Source organism: Engraulis encrasicolus, chromosome 6 (assembly GCF_034702125.1).
Source record: "Engraulis encrasicolus isolate BLACKSEA-1 chromosome 6, IST_EnEncr_1.0, whole genome shotgun sequence".
Taxonomy (NCBI): Eukaryota; Metazoa; Chordata; class Actinopteri; order Clupeiformes; family Engraulidae; genus Engraulis; species Engraulis encrasicolus.
Genome location: NC_085862.1, coordinates 43,395,400 through 43,417,621, shown reverse-complemented (window position 1 = coordinate 43,417,621; position 22,222 = coordinate 43,395,400). Strand labels below are relative to the sequence as shown.

The following is a 22,222-nucleotide window of genomic DNA, read 5'->3' as shown; positions in this document are numbered from 1 at the left end:
AGGGAGATAGAGAGGGAGGGGAGGTTGATGTATGAGCTGCACAGCATCTTGAAGTGCACACTCTACTCACTCAACATAGTGCAGAATAGAAAACCATCCTCCCTGCAGCATTACATCACAAAACTATCCTCCCTGCACCATCACATTACATTACAGTTATCTGACACCTTTTTCTAATGCATCCTACACTTATTTAGTTACAGTGTATTGGATACAGCCCCTCAAGTAATGTGGTGTTAGGTGCCTTGCTCAAGGGCAGTCCATGGATGACAGAGGCCATGGATGACATGGGATTTGAACTTGCATTCTTCAGATTCCAAGACAGACTGCCTGGGTATTGGATGAAGTCCCTGGAGCAATGTGAAGTTAGATGCCTAGCTCAAGGGCACTTTAGCCATGGGTGATATGGTATTTGAACCTGCAACCTTCCAATTTCCAAGACCACACAGGCCACAGCTGATCCATCATGTGTTAAATGTATTCGTATATGTATGGGTGAGAGAGGCCACCCTACCTTGGAGCACTGTCTCTGCGTTGGCGGTGTAGATGTCGGCGTGGTGTGCCATGGCGCGGGCGCCCTCCAGGTGGCGCAGCATGATGTCGCAGCCCTGGTCGTTGCTCTCCCACAGCTCCATGCCCTCGAAGGCCACGGCCGGCCGCTCCATCAGCGTCAACAGGGGCAGCAGCAGCGGCAGGGTTGTGCTCTTAGCTGGAGTCTCCACTACACAAGGAGAGAGAGAAATGTTCAAAAAGTTGTTGAAAATGTTTTTTAAAAGTTTTTAAAAAATGGCACTGTTCTTTCTAGAAGAGGCAGGGTGGCGCTCCTGGCCAGAGTATCCACTTGAGAAGGGAGGAGAATGCCGCATAGAGAGATGGAGAGAATTATGGAACTGTTAAGAGTAAACTACCATCATGTGAAGTGTATGGTGAGTTGATGGGCTGTTGAATGCAGGCTGGCACTGACCAATCATCAGTAAGTTGATGGTTTATAAGGGTGCAGATGTATAAGTTTTGCGAAACTTGTAAAAGGCCGGACGGCTGATACATGGTTTCTGTAAAAAAAATATCTGCATTGGAAACAGGAGTTTGGGGACTTGATTCTTTGCACAAGTGCAGGTCAGGACCATTCAGAGGGATCAGAGGGTTCAAAAGAGACTGTGATATGGTTGGAATAGTGACTCAAAATGATTTCCTGGCAACAGTCTCATAATTTCCTGTAACTCCTGGGAGGAGATTAGAGTAAACAGACCAAACATATACAGTAGAGATGCCATGAGAATAGCAAAACTTGGAGAAATAGAGGGAATGAAAAAAAGATAGGAAGCAAGGAAGATGAGAGTATAAAGAGATGTGAGTAGGCAAGGAATGGAGATGGAGAATGAAGTTGTATGGGAGACAAGAAAGACAAAAGAAAAGGTACAAGGAGAGTACAGGTGGAGGGAGATGAAACAATGCAGTGCAAACGGGGAGGGTGCAAAAAGAATGACGGACAGACACAGAGAATGGAACGGAGTGAGAGTAGGAGAGGGAGAGAGAGAGTTCCCAAGGTCAGATGACAGGCTTATTTCGAGACGCTCTCAGCTGCTGCTCGTTACATGATGTCATCACATCAGACAGCAATAGCAACACCACTCCGCGCTCTAAACTCAGAAACTATGCCCACCTCTTCCAGATTGCCCTCGAACACTCCTCGTACGTACACCGAGAATAGCCAGTGATGCCATACTTGGCCCTGGCAGAATGAAACCGCCTTGGTTTGATCTGTGCAGCACACCCGATTTAATTTAGGACCCGGGCACAGTCGTTACCAATCGCGATATACAATGTCCAACGCTTATTGTTTGTGCAAACCAAACGACCTCATCTCTCGTCTGCTGCGTCTAGAATTTCAAAAGCCTCTGCAGTAACCGTTCCCATACATAGTAGTAGCAGGCAACTCGGATATCATGCTGGGCTATTTTCCAGCTTGTATAAAATAGGTTGTGAGTTTGGCTATTTTTTTCCTGTTGTGTAACGCTGCCATGGCTCACCTGCCCCCTCGTACAGGCCTTTGTAGAAGGGCTTGAGGGACTTCTCGTAGATGATGGCCGTCTGGGTGTACTTCCTCCTCAGGATGGTCCATGTGTGGTCCAGCCGTGTGATCTGTGAGCAGGAAAGGAGAGGGAGGACGAAGGAGGGGAGCGACGCAGAAAGAGAAAAGGAGAAGTGAATAACGGCCCCAAAATAGAGTGAGCACAGTTTGAAAACTCACAGAATTCCTTTTGGGACAAAAGACAGAGCAACGGTCTGTGAAATGGTGTGCAGGGCCGATGGCGGCCTTTCCCGGACCCAAGACAAAATCATCTGAAAGGATTCCCCCCCACCCAATACAATACATACTATATAATGAGGACCTAATTCTGGGGCCCCTCTCACCCTGGGCCTGGGACAACTGACAACTGACAACCGTTTGTCCCCCCCCGCCCCTGTCAGCTTCCCTTTCTGTCTCTCTGTGTGTGTGCTCAGTCAGTGGGTGGGTGTGTGCTACCTGGGGCATGTCCAGGGCCTTCATGATGGCGGAGAAGGCGTACAGGTCCCCCATAGAGTCCTTCAGCTCCAGGGCCACCAGGATGATGCGGTTCAGGGTGGAGGCCCTCTCCTCCAGGCTCCCCGTGCAGCCCAGGATGTCCACCGCCACCGCTATGGCCATGGTGTGGTGCCTGCAGAGGCAGAGGGGATGAGGAAAGGAAGAAATAAAGAAAGAAAGCAAGACAGAGAACGAAAGAAAGAAAGTGAGAGAACATTTAAAAGAAGGAAGGAAAGAAAGAAAGCAGGCGGGAAAGAGAAAAAAAAGAAAGAATAACAGAAAGACATAATGGGAGAAAAAGAGTAAGAGAGGGATGATAAGAAAGAGAGATGTTACTCCACACGTTAACCCCTTAAGACACGGCATTATAAATTAGCTGTTACCAGAATGGCAATGACCAAGTCGTAATGTATAACTAAAGGCCCCGTGCACTGTCATAGTAGTGTAGTACTATAGTAGTTCAATTTCAATGTCTATTACAGCGTGCCACAGGAGGTACGGCGTGCATTAAGGGGCTACGAATGATTCTGAATCCCTTCATGGTACTTGTATGAGGAGCTCAGCTCAACAGCTGCAGCAATAACAGTCTGTAGGCATTGGCATGCCATTGTTGCTCTATAATCTGGCCTGAATAAGGCTGGCTCAGTTCTTTCGCCTGGTTGACTCCTTAGCTCTCCTCTGCTTCCCTCTGCTTTCCACATTAGGTACTTGCTGTAGTAAAAGTCAAAACCAAGGAAGTATATTGTTGTGCTGTATTGTTCTGAGGAAAAGTAGGTCAGGTCAGTTTGTTGTATGTAGTCATATGCAAGAGTGGTTAGGTTGGGCAGTCAGTCAGTCAGTCAGTCTTATGGATCAGAGAGAGCAAGAGAATGTGTGTGTGTGCATGCGTGCTTGCATATGTATACAGTACATGCGTGCATGCATGTGTTTAAGTGCCGTGTGTCTGGAGTTCCAAGAAACTGGTTCAAAAATAAACCAGATTAGATTAATCTTGAGGTAGGGGTAAATCATATAATAGAAGACCTTGAGCCAGTATTTTCTTGACTGAAGGATTTACTTCTCTCTGTATGTTGATTTAGCAAGGTTGGTCAGTTAGCCATGTTCTTGGAATGGCCTACTAGCCGGGTCTTTGTTTCCGTGTGTGTGTGTGTGTGTGGTTTTGTTGTTTACCGTTCCATGAGGTCCTGGCGCAGTTGTCTTCCATGAGGGAGGGTCACCAGCTCCAGGCCAGAGGCCACACCCATTTGGCACTTCATGTCCTCGGAAACACCAAACGTCCTGGCGACCTGTCATTGACACCATTACGTAAACGTTTAGTACCATTACAACACTGAATTGTTCTGGACCCCGTTTCTCGAAAGCATCGTTGCTAACCAGTTAGCAACTTACTAGGTTTCCAATGGGAAATTGCATTGCAACTATGTAAGTTGCTAACTTAGTTAGCAACGACGTTGTCGAGAAACGCACCCCTGGTTAGCTAGCTACAACTGAAAATATACACAAAAACGGTTCAGAGTGAAATATCAGATTCAAAGTGGATGGAAATCTAATAAATGACTAATATTGCCGAAAAAATAACCCCTAAAAAATGTTAAAAATATCCTTCCTCCCAGATGAACCTGAAAGGTAACACCTCTCTAGTGTTATGCCACAGCATGTAGCTTTATACAAAGCTTTGACCTCTAATGTACACTGCCAGGTATTGATTTCAGAAAAGAAAACAACATTAGGCTGAACGTATTTCTTTTGAGGGGTATGAGTGTGCATTGAGGGATATGGGTGTGATTGATTTTTTTTTCTGTATATCAGTGCCATGTTGTCCGTTTTTCAGTGCTGACAGCGATGTGGGACAAGCAATCAATGCCCCTACTCTGCTTTTTTTTTAAACAACATCACATGGCCAAATGCTGCTTTCTGAAGAAACCATCACACTGAATTGTACTTCTTACTCAGCACAATTCTCTGTATTTACAGATATTTGTTCTGTTCTAGTGTACTTTGTATTGCTTTACATTCTGGAAATGCAGTATATTCAACTCTACTATGCTACATTCTATTTATATTCTTATCAACTATTTTTTGAGATAGGGCAGTGAAGATACCGACAGGAAGCAATTGGGGAGAGAGAGACAGGGAATGGTCGGCAAAGGACCCGGGCCGGAATCGAACCCGGTCGCCAGTGTAGCAGTTGAGTGCCCTACCGTTAGAGCCACAGTAGGACCTCTTATCAACTATTTGTCACCGTTGGCTGCTCTAAATATCATCTCCGAATGACAAGACACTTCATATCGTAAGACAGTTGGTGATCAGCATGTGTCCCTGACTTATTCTCTTTGTCCTTAACGCTTGCTGCAAACCTTGTTGCATATCTTTTAACACAAGACAGATGCCTGAGAGTTGATGAGTGTAGTGTGTGTCCCTGACCTAGCAGTCAGGTGACTGAGCGCTGATGGTATTAGAGATGAACTAATAGTGATGGAGTTGATGAGTGTACTGGAGTACTGTATGTGTCTCTGGCCTGCAGCAGGTGAAGTGGTGATGGAATTAGATAGGGACTAATAGTGATGGAGTTGATGAATGTACTGTAATGTATGTGTCCCTGACCCGGCAGTCAGCCTGCAGCAGGTGACTATGAGACAGGTCAGGTGACTGAGTGGTGATGGTATTAGCAGAGATTCTTTAAGTATATAGAGATATGCCAATGTAATAGGTTGCTATGGGCACCTAACATGACCAGGTTCCGGTCTGCCTAAAGGGGCGTGTCATAATACTCCTAGCATTGAATAGAACAGTAGGTCTGCCTAAAGGGGGATTTCCCACCCTCCACCTTGCAATTGTAGAACCCAGAAAATATGGGCCAATGGAACCTCTCTCTCTCTACTCTCTCTGGTATTAGAGCGGTATTGAGTGTACTGTATGTGTCCTTGACTGACCTGGCAGTCGGCCAGCAGCAGGTGTCTGGCGATGACGCGGGGCTCCTTGCTGACCACCAGCTCCTTGCTCCTCTTCAGCACCGTCATCTCCAGCGGCTTGTTCTCCACCGTCGGCAGCAGACGGAACTTGGTCTCGCCCGGCCGGAACGCCGACTCCGTCTCGAACACGGGCCGCCGGAACGTCCAGGACTTCTCCTCCACCTCCGCATCCTCCTCTTCGTACTCTCCTCCGTTCTTCTCTACCTCGTATTCCAGATCTTCCTCTTCCACGTCATACTCCTCCTCGTCCTCGCTCCCGTTCTCCAGGGCCTCGATGGCGTGATGGTACGAGCTGCGGTCCAGCTTGGTGGGAGGCTCTGTGAGGGTGTTGTTGTTGGTGGGGATACTGATGTTGGAGGTGCTCCTCTTGTCCTCGTCCCTCCTCAGCCGGTCCACGTAGCTGCTGTTGCTGCACAGTGTGGCCGTGCTGCCTCCACTGCTCTCCAGACCCTGGTGGTGGTGATGCTGCTGCTGCTGCTGCTGCTGGTGCTGATGCTGTCCATTGATCCTCTCCCAGTCAGCCTGGCCACATGGGGTTAGCTCACAGTAGTTGACCTCAGGCCCATAGGAGGAGGAGCCCAGGTGCTGTTGCTGCTGCTGGATCTTCTGTAGCATATGTTCCTTCTGGGGCTTCTGTGGAGGTAAGGGCGGAGGAGGGGTGAGGTGCTGCAGGCGTGGGGAGCGTGGGATGCCCGTGGCGGGCACCTTGCTGGGCTTGGGGGGCGGCTTGGGGCACAGCTGGCTGTCGGATCCGCGGATGGCGGCGGCGTCTCCGGCGCAGCGGGGGTCTAGCGCCATCTTGCGGGGTACGGTGGGGCTCAGGGCTGGCTCGCTACCTGTGCGGAAGACGGGCGACTTGGGGCTGGGAGGGAGGTCCATGTGCGGGATCTGGACCTGGGGCCTAGAACCTGGGAGCGGGAAGATTTTTAAAAATCGTATTGTTTAGCATTCGTGTGGAGAACTGCCTGTAGGCACAATGATAACATTCAGAGAAATTCTTAGACACAATTGTGGTAGATACATGTTAATAACACCTACTGATTGACGGACCACAGCCAATGAGCTTGGGTCCCTCCTACTCTGTCTCCAACAAAGACTCTATATGACTGCACCATTGACTAGCCAAATCTGATTAACTGTGCAATGTAAACATTAGTTATGCACTGTAACTATGCCATTTAACCATTCACCTCCATAGCAATATAATGTTTTAATCAGGATTATCTATCCAGGCCCAGAATGTAAGGATTATTAATTTTGTAAAGTACATTAACACATATTTAGCATTAGGTAAAAGCTTAAAACACCCCACATATCCAAAGCTCACTAAATAGCACTCTAGGTATGCGAGTAAAGCCTATCTAAGATTAAGTTATTCATGCGCCACATGTGTTCCCTCCATGACCAATGCGTGGCAATAATCCTGAAAGCCTTAGTCGAGTGCTGCTACAGTCTGATTATTCCTGCAGTTTTCTCTCACTGCATAAACAAACCTGATAAACGGTAAACACATGCACCCGTATCCGGGCCAGTTCTGAACCTAAACTGGGCCAGAACCTGCTGCATACTTGTTTGCTCTGCGGGTCGTCTGTGAGGCCATTAGACTCCTGCATGCTGCGTTTAAGACGTCTCCTCTGAAGCTGGCCCCCATTTGCATTTAAAGCGGACTTAACTCACTTCTCATAAAAAAGCACCAAAGTCTCACAAAGGGAAAAGAAGAAAGGCAGAAAGCGTAAAGGGGAAAAAAATGAAGAAAAAAAGAGAAAAAATGTCATGCATGCCGATCCCATGCAGACTGCCCCTTTGAAATGTCCCAGACAAAGCAAAAAGCCGTTGAGAAAGGGCCCCGCAGTGGGGGGGACTCCTGTGAAGGGAGGGGAGAGGAGGGGAGAGGACAAGAGGAGGACTAGAGGAGAGGAGAGGAGAGGAGAAGAGAGGAGAGGACTAGAGGAGAGGAGAGGAGAGGAGAGGAGGAGAGGAGAGGGGAGGAAGAGAGGAGAGAAGAGAGGAGAGGAGGAGGAGGAGAGGAAGGGAGAGGAAGGGAGAGGAGGGGAGAGGAAGGGAGAGGAGGGGAGAGGACAAGGGAGGAGGAGAGGAGAGGAGAGGAGAGGAGAGGAGAGGAGAGGAGAGGAGGAAGACTAGAGGAGAGGAGAGGAGAGGAGAGGAGAGGAGAGGAGAGGAGAGTGCATGCTTGTGAACTAACCAAGGGGCAGAAAGCTCTCAGACTGGTGTGTCTTGAGGGGCCGGCGTCTGTCCTGAACGTGGTTGAGACAGGCAGGCTGGCTTCCGCACTTGTCCTTGTTGCTGTTTTAGGTGAGGGTGTGAGAACAGAACACAGAAAACACAGAACACACATTTCAGTTTATGGCACAAGGAACCGTACTTGAAATATGTATCCCACATATGACACACACACACACACACACATACACACACACACACACACACACACACACACACACACACACACACACACACACACACACACACACACACACACACACACACACACACACACACACACACACACACACACACACAAACACACACTTGTCCACTGTGACTAAAGAGCAATTGCCATTGCCTCAACCCAGAAAAGTGGGGGTGGAGAAGGAGAAATCTGATCCCGGCACGGCAGCGTTCTGAAGTGCCTTCTCCGTGCATAAGCAACCTTGTAATTTGTCAGGGGTATTTTTTGTCACGGTTTGCTTTGGCATTGTAGTGCCACACTGGGGTATATTTCTCCAAGTTCTCTCGTACGGTTACGGTACCAGCCTCTGTAAAGCCGCAGCTTGAGGCTCGATGCAAAACGTGTACTTATCTCCGCCTCCGTTTCCACTGCAGAGGCTCATTTGAGAAGGCCAACATATGGTGCTGATGATGATACTGGTGGTGCTGCTGCTGGCTTCTCGGTGAGAGAATATGAGCGGCGCCATAGGGGTTAAAGGGGCTCTTGGGCTAAATAAGAGGAACTCAGTTTTAAAAGGGTTCCCTGGAAACTGATCGTTAAGGGGATAGGTAATATGGGCATTAAGGCCTGTAAAACACAAGTCAGGAAATGGGAATATGATAGTGTTTTGGGTTACTGTGGTTGACATATATGTAAATATACGTATTTGCGTTATGTATAGAGGCAGACAGTATATTTTTGTTTTGTATAGGGGCAGAGTGCAGAGTGGATTTTGGGAACTTTTATGAATGTTTTATGCGGGGGTGGGGAATTTTATGAGAGCTGAGAAATGAGAGTTTTTATAGTAAAAGTGCCTTAAGTAGTTCCTGAATGACTGATCTTTTTTCTGTGTCATCGTTACTGGGAAGTGTTCCCTGCATGTCTCAGCAGGTTGAGCAGTAGAACTATGGCAACCACGGCTGGGCACTACCCGCCAGCTCAGTAATAGACTGGTTCTTCTTTGTAAGATCCAACATAGGAGTGTCTTGCTACTCGCCCTGAACAAAAAATAATAGTTGCCCTTGTCCTACTGAATAGCATGGGTAGAAGGTTTGTAAAGACTGCCCTTTTCATCACTGGATTATTTCCCTCAAAAGTGACTAGGGGGGCACTGGTTCTCTCTCTCCCTTTTGAGGAATCTGATGAGGTGAAGGAGAGGACTGTTCCCCCCTATATCTTTACTGAGGGCCCTAACAGGAATCATGTGATGACAATGGTTCTCTAAATTCTTGAGGGGTCTGATGATCTACAGTCACTACTGACGGCCATGACAGGAAGCGCATGCAGCACTCCTCCCTTCTCCAACTCACCTGAGTAGATTCCCCCGGCTCAGCACCTGGTCCTGCCCGTGGCCGTTGAGGATATTCAGACTGAGCCGTTTGGAGGTCTGGCTCTTCCTGTCTCCCGAGTGGACCTCCTGCTGCCTCAGGGCCCCGATGCCGTACTTCTCCTCCAGGCAGCGTAGCGGCAGGCCACGGTTGATGGGCTGGAAGATGATGGCGTTTGGAAAATAGTTAAAGGGACAGAAATGGTCAAAAAAGGTACTGCAACTATGCTGCTCATTGAAACTGGGCTGTCTATTGCCAAATTTGATCTTTACATGAAAGTTTACTAAGTAATAAACAAATATTTCTAGTATGGTCCAAGTACAGTCATTTTTGCAGCTAAAAATGGCTATTTTTGGAAATTCAAAATGGCGGACCATGGAGAAGATCCCCCTTTTCATGCATGAAAAGTGCAATTTTTCCTGTCATAATGAATGCTTAGAATTTTATGCTGGCGGTAGGTATTCATGAAAAAAGTAACATTAGTGAATGGGCAGCATGAATTCTGGAAATAAACAACTAAAAATCTCACACAGTGTCCCTTTAAGGTGCACACATCCTCAAAAACAGTAATCCAGGTGCCAGACAACGGTAGGAGCAGATAGTGTGAGAGAGTGGTGTGTACACTGGGTGCAAGCTCCAAAAAATATACTTCATATAACAAACAGCAATGGGATCTTTCTCAGGCAATGAGATCAATGATCTTGGACAATATGGAGTTTGACTGGAGGCCTTTGCTGTGATGAGTGACATCATAGCTTATTGTGCATCTGATGTGTTTTTCATGCCAATATTTTTTGATTGATTATTTTATGACTGATGTTGTTCTTTTGATTCCCTAATGTGGTCATCGTGGTCACATTGCATGAAGCCACGCGTGGGTGCACGTTATGCCACTTGTCATCTTACAGGTGCACTCAGCCTTTCAGACAGGTAGCTATACCATACCTGGAAGATGATGGCGCCCACCACCTCGGAGACGGGCCGGCGGTTGCCCACGTAGGAGCGCACCAGGGCGGGCACGCTGTCGAAGCCCTCCTTCTCCAGCAGGTACTCCACGCGCGAGTAGGCCTCGTTCAGCGCCACCACGCGCTTGCTGATCTTGAAGTGCTGCGGGCTGTTCTTCCACTGGCACGTCAGCACGTAGTTGCCGGGGCTGGACAGCGAGTCGCGGATCAGGAAGTCACCGTCCCTCTGCACCAGGTTCTCTGCCACCTGTCACAATAAAAGTCAAAGACAGAGCGTGCTTTACATGAAATCCTCTTTGCACCAAGCATTACACAGAGGATTGAAATTGTGTTTCACCAGACATCAAATATAGTATATCCATTGTTAATGCATCATTTTTTTATGTGACACAGGCCTTGTTATAAATTGCTACGAGAATAGCAATGACCAAGTTGTAATGTATGTCTGTGTAGTTTTGTAGTGGTGTAGTACTCTGGTAGAAAAGCCTTTCACAGGTGGAACGGTGCACATCATGAGGACGGATACACAAAAATGTGCTAACAAACTCACACACACACACACACACACACACACACACACTCATCAGCAAAATACAGCAAATAAACCAACACACACACACACACACACACACACACACACACACACACACACACACACACACACACACACACACACACACACACACACACACACACACACACACACACACACACACACACACCTCTAACATGCATTAGCCAGGCGTGCCACACCATCATCATGCTTGTCACCACCCTGTGTTCCCCCAGCAGCTGGTCACATATGGGAATCTCCACTTCATATCAAATAACACGCCTCTGATAGCAGCTGGAAGATGAGGAGATCTGGCCTGGATGCGGCCCAGATCTGGCCCTGATGTGACCTGGGAGCACCTACACCCTGGGTGGCCGTCACACTGCCAGCACTGCACTACCCGCAGCAAATACTGGATGTCCTCAGGAGTAAGTACGGCACAGTGACAAACCACGTCAATGTGACGCGATGACAATCAACATCAACCCACACCGTGGCCTTATCACCATGACATTTAGCACTGTTACGTAAAACCAGCAGCCTCGTTTTTTGGATAAAGCTTCAGCTTGATCATCAGACTCTATTTGTTACCAACTCCCACCTCAAACCCAAAAAAACAATAAAGAGAAAAGGAAAAAAAAAACAGCACAGTTCCTAAATTAAAGTATTGCTGTTTATATAATGTTTTTGGGTTAGCTGCTGGAGTTTGGAAATTTAATTAAATTGGAGTGAGTTTGAAAACACTCCACAATCAGGCCTCAGAATGCGGCACAGGAAGAAGGTTATTAAACTGATTAAGATCAGCTGGTGCTGAAGGAGAGAGGGGGGGGGGGGGGTTGGTGCTGGGGTGTGTGTGTGTGGGGGGGGGGTTACCTCTCAGGGGTCCGTATCTTATGTGTGTGTGTGTGCGTGTGGGGAGGTATTTTGGGGAAGGATTTTATAATGCTGTTTACCTCTCAGGGGTCTGGACCGTGTGCGTGTGTGTGCGTGTGTGTGTGTGCGCGCAAGTTTGTGTGTCCCAATATCACATGTGACGGGAGGAAAACACACTGAAAACACGTCAACTAACAATTATGTGTACAGTGTACACACCCCTACACACACAGACGCACGCCAAACACCCACATAATCCTCCAATATAAACAAATGCTACATAATCTCAACAGTATTATGGCATATGCACACTGAACTCAGATAACTGTGCATCAACATGCTCAACATCAACTAAACACTGCAATGCAGTGTTTATAATAATGCAGCTTTAGTTTTGTGTCAGCACAGAGATGTCCACACAGAGCTGGGTATTGATGTTGGCTACATCTTTACGGGGGATGTACAGAACCTCCTGTATTGGGGTTCTACACCTGTTCTTCACCTGTTTTACAGTGGGAACGACTGTACCGCCCTCCATTTTGCACCGGTTTAGCTGGATTTGAGGTGCCAGGTGTAACCTGCTTGTGCAATGCCACACCTGTGTCACCTCTGATAGCACTTCTGGGAAAGGCTTGATCTTTGGCACAAATAAAGGAAGATTCAGCTTATTAGCCCTTGAGGACAATTTGTAGGTACAATATACTTTTTCTAATGGCATGTGTTCAACACAAACACATTACTTAACGTCTAACCGTCTAGCTGTCAGATATACGATTAGATGTAATCTGTCTATTCTCCTTGTCATCACTCGTTTATGTCTCTTCGGATTTCCTCTCCTTTCCTTTTCTTCCCTTTCCCTCCTTATGCCGAACTTAATAATGCTAGACCATGAAATATATCTGGGATCATCAGCACTAATACAGGAATGCTTGTTAGACATCTCTAAGATAAAATAATTTCTATCCTCTTCACCACTTGTTTTTCTCTCGTTTTTGCCACTTCGACTCTGTCCCTATGATCTCTGCTATCTTCCTCTCCTTCACTCTCCTTTTCTTTCCTTTCCTTTCCCTTCCCTTCTTCTCCTCTCCTCTCCTCTCCTGTCCTCCTCTCTCCTGCCCTGCCATGCTGGTCTAACTCGTTCCTTGTGAAAGATGGCAGGCTGCGACTGTAAATAACCTGTGTGAACCACACCACGTGCTGACACACCCTTTGTTCAAGGTACAATACCGTATGAGAAGGGAAGGGTGTGTGTGTGTGTGTGTGTGTGTGTGTGTGTGTGTGTGTGTGTGTGTGTGTGTGTGTGTGTGTGTGTGTGTGTGTGTGTGTGTGTGTGTGTGTGTGTGTGCGCGTGCGCGTGTGCGTGTCACTCCGATGTGTTCTCTTAATTTCCTTTCCACGGGAAGATTACACCCCTGGCTCTAGTGACATCATAACGAGCAACCCTCCATATGCATGCCTGTGTGTGTGTGTGTGTGTGTGTGTGTGTGTGTGTGTGTGTGTGTGTGTGTGTGTGTGCTCGTGTGCACGCACGTTATGTATGTAATGAAAATATGAGTAAACTTTTCACTATGTAAATGACACCTAAATCTTTTTTCAGTATGTGACGTGAGTGATTGGATTGATAAGAGAATGACACCTGGCACAATATGCGTTAAGAGTTTCAAAATAGTGACACACTCATAGACTAGTGACACAGAGCAGTGTGTCAGTGAAAGAGGAAGTCTGTGAGGTGCTGAAGATGTCACAATTCTGGGCACAGACTTGGTGTCGTAGTAGTATGGCAGTGTGATAAAATAAGCAATTGTAAAATGGTCTCATAAATAATAGTAAATCTGTCACTGTGAGGAGAGTTAGTGTTTGACACTGAGTGACACTATCCATGTCTCTTGTGTGTGTTTGTGTGTGTGTGTGGGGGGGTGTAGGGGCAATAGTTGTCAGAGGTGGGGGAGCTGTCAGGAATGGGGCGGTTGCGAGTGTGTGTGTGTGTGTGCGTGCGTGCATGCCTGATATGTGTGTATAGAGGGGGGTCACTGGGGCAAAGACAGTCAGGCTTTTAGTGGGAGAGAGTGAGTGATGAAAGCACAAGGCCAAATTCATGTGACTGGACAGACAAGCAGAGCCTCAGCTGTGGACAGACAGACAGACAGACAGACAGACAGACAGACAGACAGACAGACAGACAGACAGACAGACAGACAGACAGACATGCCACTAAAGAACAAGGCTGATCAATTATGCGGCCATTCACACAATGTGCATTACCCCCATTAGGAGTTCAACAGCTGTGATAAATCCATATAAAAAACACAATATTTCATGCGAGTGAGCCCTTTAAAGATAAGCGCCTTTCTCAGTAAAAGTTGCTTCCTGTTAAGAGATATGAAGCAAATTGACGCAGACAAGCAGAAACTCCCCTGGGAACCGTATATGGATTGGCTCTCTTTGGGGAGACTGGCCAGAAGGGGAGGGTTACTCTTAATTCATGACCATTTCTGAGAGGTGTTTTATTCTTACTCATTACAATGGGCAGGGCTAACAGGAGGAGGATGAATGAACGTACAGTAATTCATGACTACATGTATTTCTGAATGTATGTTTCTAATCCATTAAAAACAATGGGTGCTCATCCATCTCCTGTTGTATTAATTCAACACTTAGAGAGTAATCTAGAAGCAAATGCACTGAAGGTTTTAAATCGACTCACTTATGCCTCTTTTCCACTGCCGTTTTTTTGGTAGGCCTACAGCTTGACACAGCGTGACTCGGCCTCCACTTTTTGCTCTTCGATTGAGCTGTGTCGTGCCCAATTGAAAAGCAAAAAATGGCGGCCAAGTCGCGTTTTGTTGAGCTGTAGGCCTACCAGAAAACTCGCAGTGGAAAAGAGGCATTAATGTTGTGTTAGCACTGTATTTTTGGCTGAGTAGTGTGTACAAACGAGCTGTGAGGTCAGCAAACATCCTAAATCCATTACATATAATTAATAAATATGACATATAATCACAGATATAATGACCTCACAAAGTATCTGGCACATAAGTCCATTGACAAAAAAGGGTTGTGTTTTTATTTTTCATGAGGCAAGCACCAAGTGCACCCCAGTTTGGACCCCCTGCTGCTGCTCCTGTGGCTCGGTCTCCCCTTAGGCACCTGCTATCTCCACAGGATCCCCACATACTCAGCTGTGCCCCCAACCACACCACAGATATCACCCCAAGAGTCCCCACGCACACCACAACACACACACGCACATACACACCCATACTAATGTATGTATAATATGTTCAGTATACAACCCCACACACACTCTAGCAAGTTCACATGTCATCAGACCTGCAAACTCATCAAAGAAAAAAAGGTGACAGTGTACAGCGGGGGTTCTATTTCTATTCACGTGAATGACCTAATTGGCCGGAAAAAAGGTGACTGTCACCAAAAGGTGACGAGTTTGCAGGTATGTGTCATGCATGTGTGCACACACACACACATGCAGACATCCATACTGTGGGCCTACATGCATGCATACTGGATGTACACAGCTTTTAGTGGATTTTGCTAACACGCCCGTTTGAGTAAGTCTGCTTCTCGAATTTTCTCAATTCCTCCAATGCCTCTTTGCAGAGAGAGTGAAATTTGAGGAGATCCAGTGAAGTGGTCCAGTCCAGCTGCCCTAATGCCTGCACCACATTCTCTCTTACACACACCATGCGCTCTATACGCAGCCATAGGGCTAGCAAGTGTTTGTCTCTCTGTTCCCGTTCTTAGAGATGGCATGGGGGGAATGTAGGCCTTCGCCATACTCTGGGTGAACAGAGGGAGGCGTTCCCAGGCTGAATGGAATGACAGGCATGGAGGCAGGGCTTCTCATTGGCTGCAGGTGTCACACTCGCAACCCCAGAAAGCAACTGGTGCAGCCGAAGCAACTATCACCATGGACGGAATGTTAGGATCTAACAGAATGGTGATGTAATAATGAGCAAGGTTCTAGAACTGAGCTGACCCTGATTTGAGGGGGGATACCTTGGAATGCCTGATATGACCAAAGGCATAGTTATGGTGTATTCCAGTCTCAATCCAAACTAATTGGAGGTCGCACTCGCACTTATCCAACCTCCTATTACGAAAAACGCTCTGGAACGCCAGTCGAAGTGAAAGCTCCAACTTGCCAAGTCGGGGGAACTCGCACTACTCCCACATAAACAAATCTAAGTCAGATGATAATGGCGGCGCCCATGGAGCCGTTATATAAAATGTCAATAAATAGTGAAACTCCATTTCTCTTTTGTGCAGCTGTTCCAAACACAGCCATTTTAACTCAACATAATCTTTGTGTGATTACATGATATTATGTCAACATAAATGTAACATATGACAGAGTAATAGCTACATGCCTCTTTTGGCTCGTATCAAAACACCGGCTAAAGTCAGCTAAACAGCTGCGGTTGCCATGTAGAAGAAGGTTGTAGGGAAGACCCAATCTGCCATGCATCCACTCAAATGATAGTCCATGATCAGTTTGGGCCCAGCCTTGATTCAGCCAAGAGTTATATTGAGATTAACAGATCAGTCTACTGTTGAATGTCTTGGGCCCCTGGTCTGGTCCAGGTCAGTCATAAACATTAACCTTTAAAGGTACACTGTGCAGGAAATGGTCAAAAAAGGTACTGCAACTATGCTGCTCATTGAAACTGGGCTGCCTATTGCCAAATTTGATCTTTACATGAAAGTTTACTAAGTAATAAACACATATTTTCTAGTATGGTCCAAGTAGAGTCATTTTTGCAGCTAAAAATGGCTATTTTTAGAAATTCAAAATGGCGGACCATGGAGAAGATCCCCCTTTTCATGTATGAAAAGTGCAATTTTTCCATTCATAATGAATACTTAGAATTTGATGGTGGTGGTAAGTATTCATTAAAAAGGTAACATTAGTGAATGGGCAGCATTAATTATGGAAACAAACAACTAAAAATCTCACACAGTGTCCCTTTAAGAGTGTGAGTTTTTGTGAAACGATGCAGCATTCTACAACCACAGTAAGATTCTAGAATTCCACAACCTGTTCTATGACATGGGACACCAACACCAACATTCTTTTGAGGATTGTCCTCCGCATATTCACAACATGTACTCATTTGCTATCCAGCAAAGCTCTGAAGCCCGTCATGGCTGTCCTGACCTGGCATAGTCCAGCCGGAACAGTCACATGATCTCATAACAACAGAAAACAACCCAGCAGTGAACACACTGCCCTGATCCAGCATGCGCTACACTGTAATTGTGCCGGTATTACAACCTTACAACCAGCAATAAGAAAGCAGAGGAAACAAAGTCTGTATTAAGTTTCAGTCATCGTATATGGAGACGTTTTCGTGTTGTTGTTGACAGCCGTTTGAGCCTGCTGCTTGTGCCTATGAGAAGAGTGCCCTCTCCATACTTCCTAAAGGCTTGGCCTTGTTAGTCTAGGTTGGCCCACATAACACACTTGATTATATTATCATTTTCTTTTTTACAAAGACATGAATGTTCCCGTGCCAGCGGAGAAGCATGACTCCCACTAACTGATTTCAAACAAGCACAAACACACACAGACAGCACAGCTGAGTACTTAAAAAACAAGTCTGTCCAACGAAGTACAAAAAAACTGTGCTGCAGCATATATCTCTTTCATCAACATAGCATGTTACAGTGACATTAAGGCGTTTAAAAAAATGACACGACAAAAACATTGCAGCAAGTCCATCTTGTTCCTTGAAATATCTCAGCTAGTTCCATTCCTCCCTGATATACACTGTATGCAATGTCCCTGATGTTTCTCATGCAGTACATCTGGGTCTGTAATAAGTGTGTTTACATTATCACAGCGTTGTAAACACTCTCATCATACATGACAGTCATATCAGCATTGGAAATAGCTCTTCAATCTCAACTCAGTTCATATTTTTTAAACAAATACAGCAAGTGTGTTAAGCAGAGTCTACAACCCAATCCTCTCACACAAACAGATGATAAACTTTTGATCCTTTGTCTGTATGGAAGTACTTGGCTAGAGAGGTTTATACATGTGTGTTCTTCGCTTTCTTAAGTGTGTGTTAGTAAGCTAATGATGAGGTAACATCACTTGTGGCAGATTAAAATCTGCGTTCTGCACGTGTATCATCATCGCTCATCATTGACTGTCTGTGTCTTTCAAAATGTACAAGCCATGCTGTGGTTAAAACTGCTGTGTCTCTTCAGATGTGTGTTCCTGTTCCTGCTTCCTGACCATTTTGTATGTCATGCCGTCATCACATAAGATTAATATATTTGGCCTTGGGAATTAGCCAAGGATATAAATGTTATGATGCTATTCTGTTGGGCTTGCATAGTCTACATCAGGGGTGTCAAACTCATTTTGGTACAACCCATAAGGACCTCAAGCGGGCCGCATTAGTAACATCAAAAAACGTAAAGCAGAGGATTAGTGTTCACTTCTATCACGTTTTAAATGTGTTGAATATGTAGAAAGCAATGCAATACTGAAAATCCTATGCAACATTTCCTTGACTTCATTCATTCATTGCCAACCATCAATTAATTAAATATGGGACCATTCATTTTTGCAGGGGGTCTGGGGGTTTCCCCCAGCAAATTTTGTATTTCTTAGATGTCATTTCCTGCATTTTCACGCATTCTAACGTCCCGTTTCCAGTTTCAGCTTAATAGGAACCAATACAAATCCAATTATATTTATTATTTAATTACAACCAATACCAATACAATACGAATAAGAAATATTAACATTTTATCTCTATATATAAGGTCTATAATATATGAGCTTTATCAAATGCCTATTACAGTACAAATTCACCATTTTTAATAGAAGTGTGATGTGCACTTTGCTACATATACAGTATAACAGAGGGACCATTGGGTTAATGTCATGCAGGTCTCGATTTTGTCCCGATTGTCGTAATTGCGCATTTCGGTTATTTTATTGAGAAAAAAAAAAAAAAGTAAAAAAAAATATATATTATTTTTTTATTTTTTTTTTTTTTTTACACCCGGGCCGGATGGAACCCTCTGGCGGGCCGGATGCGGCCCGCGGGCCGTACGTTTGACACCCCTGGTCTACATGATGTGTATCTGTCCCTATCAAATAAACCGATACTTACCACCTCTCTGCACTTGTCACGTGTATGTATTGTGTGTGAGTGTGCGTGCGTGCGTGTGTCCGTGCGTGCGTGCGTGTGTGTAGAGAGAGAGTTGGGTTTCCTACCTGTCTGGGGATGGCTCCGTGGTACCAGGCGTGACTGCGGGGCTCCTCGCTGGCCAGCTTCAGCTCTTCCTCCAGCTCCTTGCGTAGCTTCTCCGGGGGGCCGTCCATGATGTACTTGTCCCGGGAGAACTGCACATAGACGGGAACAACAGGCTCATTCAGCGACCTCAGAGTCATGGCTGTATGTCTGTGTCAGGCACAGCCAGATCCAGCGGTGCAAGCTCCGCACCCGCACCAGCACCCTCACCCTCACCCGCGCCTGTCTGTGTGTGAGTGTGTATGTGTGTATGTGTGTGTGTGTCCCCGCGACCAGCTCTCTATCCCTCGTGCTCACGCACTCACACTCCTTTATTCTCTCTCTAATGCTCTTTCTCACACTATCACTCTCTTTTTTTCGTCTTGACAGTGTCTCTCTGAGGATCTCTTTCAGTGTCTCTCTCCCTCCATTATAACGCCACAGACAAATTGTCCAATGTCTGTCTCTATTTGTCTCTCTTAATCTCAGCTGTCTCTCTCTCTGCCTCCCTCCCTGCCTGTCTGACAACCTTTCACTGTCTGAACTCCTCTCTGAATAATCTGGCTTTTCTGGTCCACTCAGAAACAAATCTCTCTCTCTCTCTCTCTCTCTCTCTCTCTCTCTCTCTCTCTCTCTCTCTCTCTCTCTCTCTCTCTCTCTCTCAGTACGTTTCCTCTAGTCCTCAAATACAGGGAGGCTGGGCTCTCTATACCTGTTGATTGAAGACACAGCCGTGTCATAGAATGACTCGTCACTTTAGTACCTCCCACTTCTCAGGTCCTCCCTCTGACCTCACACACACACACACACACACACACACACACACACACACACACACACACACACACACACACACACACACACACACACACACACACACACACACACACACACACACACACACACACTTTTACACCTCACACACTATGGACGACTTCAGGGAAGGCCCTACCTTCACCTGGGTGCGTGCGCACACACAAACACACACACACACACACACACACACACACACACACACACACACACACACACACACACACACACACACACACACACACACACACACACACACACACACACACACACACACACACACACACACACACGAATAACACCGGAGTGCTAGTTTGCATATGACTCATTCTCAGCCTGGCCTTCAGAGGTGTCAGACTGGACTGGGGAAAAACACACATTGTGTCATCCGGCCCTGAGGGGCAATAGAATACAGAGAGAGAGAGAGAGAGAGAGAGAGAGAGAGAGAGAGAGAGAGAGAGAGAGAGAGAGAGAGAGAGAGAGAGAGAGAGAGAGAGAGAGAGAGAGAGAGAGAGAGAGAGAGAGACATCTCCATTTTTACACCATTGAATAATGACCAGGAAATCTCACTCCAGTCCAGTCCAACACAACAACTGGCTAGTTTCCTTCTCCTGCATAGGTGAAAAAGCAGGAAACAGACCTGCCCCAGGATATTAATTTTTACCAGACATTTGCCATCTAATTTAGCTCAGTAAGACATGGCCCCTGCTATACATGAGCTATTACCAGAATGGTAATGCCCAAGTCGCAATGTATTACTAAAGGCCCTGTGTATTGCCTTGGTGGTGTAGTACTATGAAGTATACTGCGAAGTTGTTCTATCGCAGCTTTGCACTGGTGGAACGACGTGCATTAAGGGGCTACCCCATATTTTAGTGATTAGGCTCTTTTCTACACAGTGGCCATATGGACATATAAGGATCTCTGTTGGTGTGTTTAGTTTCTATGAGTCCATGTCACAGGGTTCATCCACGGTTCCAGTTACATGTGGAACAACAGGAACCTGACAGTACAGCGTGACTGTTTAATGTCACACAGTTCCCCACAGCAAAGCTTGACAGGTGACAAGAACCATGACAGATGTATTCTCACAGTGGTGCCTGGACATCTTTTACATTGTGACATACTAGATATCAGTACTCAGGAATGAAATGTGATTGCCAGGGGATGCACCAGATAGTTCATGTTGGAGGACCCTGACAGCTCAGAATAGAACCAAATAGTTCCTAAACATAGGCCCTATAATCTGTATCAAATAGAAGTGTGGGTATCCCCTACACTCATGTGGCTCCATTGATATACATATAGGCAGGTCTATCATTGTGTCTTACATATACTCGTTATGTTTATCACCAGACAAGATACCACTGCTAATCTTATACAGTATATATCCTCATAACCATGAGTTCAAGGATCAGTGGTGTCTTTACAACTGTAATTAGTTTTAGTGTTATTATCCATTTCCATATAATAAAAACAAATGAAGCCATCGACTGATCTCTGACTATCACCATTCAGCTGCAATGGCAAACTGTAACTCCCCTCCCACCAAATTGACACTCGTTCTCTTTCTGTTTCTCTGTTGCTATAATCTGCCATCAATTTCCCATAAAACAAACACACACAAACACACACACACACACACGCACGCACGCACTCATGCACACACTCACGCACGCACACACACACACTTTCTGTCTCCCTCTATGCCACCATCCTCTCTCTCCATCTCTCCATCTCCATCTCTCTCTCTCTCTCTCTCTCTCTCTCTCTCTCTCTCTCTCTCTCTCTCTCTCTCTCTCTCTCTCTCCATCCGTGCAGCCACAGGGTGCTACTGTAATTAGAGTCTTGGTGGGGGGAGTCCACAGAGTTCCTGGCTGCTGCTTGGCACTGGCTGCCTGCCTGCCTTCCTCTTGTTTTATTTGCGCTGTTTTTGTTTTATTTTGTCACACCAAGTGAAAGTCACTCCGCAAATAACACTCCCCACAAAGACATATGGAGGGTGAAGGACACAGCAGTGGGCGGGCGAGGTGGGTTGGCACTAGACGGGGCACAGATTAATGCCCTGCTATCACTTTTACTGTTAAACCACCTTGAAACATTTGTGTCGTGGTTGGCAGATATATATTTCTTATTTCTTACAGTGGAAATGCATTGTTTGTACAGAGCACCATGGCTAATTGAAAATAAATTTGAAAGAAAGAGAGAGAGAGAGAGAGAGAGAGAGAGAGAGAGAGAGAGAGAGAGAGAGAGAGAGAGAGAGAGATAGAGAGAGAGAGAGAGAGAGAGAGAGAGAGATAGAGGGAGAGAGAGAGAGAGAGAGAGAGAGAGAGAGAGAGAGAGAGACAGAGAGACAGGAAAAACTACTTTTTTATGGCTTCAGTTTATATGCTAGTAGGACTTTGGTTCCATGTGCATTAAAAACACAAACT

The 22,222-nt window shown here is 46.1% G+C and overlaps 1 protein-coding gene across 3 annotated transcripts in view; it reads right to left on the bottom strand.

The window, feature by feature from the left end:
- bcar3 (BCAR3 adaptor protein, NSP family member) overlaps nucleotides 1-22,222 on the bottom strand; it is a 130,733-nt gene that overhangs the window by 2,177 nt on the left and 106,334 nt on the right. For all 3 annotated transcript variants that reach the window (XM_063201700.1, XM_063201701.1, XM_063201702.1), the window contains 9 exons: nucleotides 18,962-19,090; nucleotides 10,261-10,527; nucleotides 9,298-9,473; nucleotides 7,742-7,842; nucleotides 5,500-6,446; nucleotides 3,737-3,852; nucleotides 2,528-2,699; nucleotides 2,031-2,142; nucleotides 515-721 (listed from right to left, as the gene is read on the bottom strand). In XM_063201700.1, coding sequence (XP_063057770.1) covers nucleotides 515-721; nucleotides 2,031-2,142; nucleotides 2,528-2,699; nucleotides 3,737-3,852; nucleotides 5,500-6,446; nucleotides 7,742-7,842; nucleotides 9,298-9,473; nucleotides 10,261-10,527; nucleotides 18,962-19,090 — 2,227 coding nt within the window. The remainder of the gene's footprint in view (nucleotides 1-514; nucleotides 722-2,030; nucleotides 2,143-2,527; nucleotides 2,700-3,736; nucleotides 3,853-5,499; nucleotides 6,447-7,741; nucleotides 7,843-9,297; nucleotides 9,474-10,260; nucleotides 10,528-18,961; nucleotides 19,091-22,222) is intronic.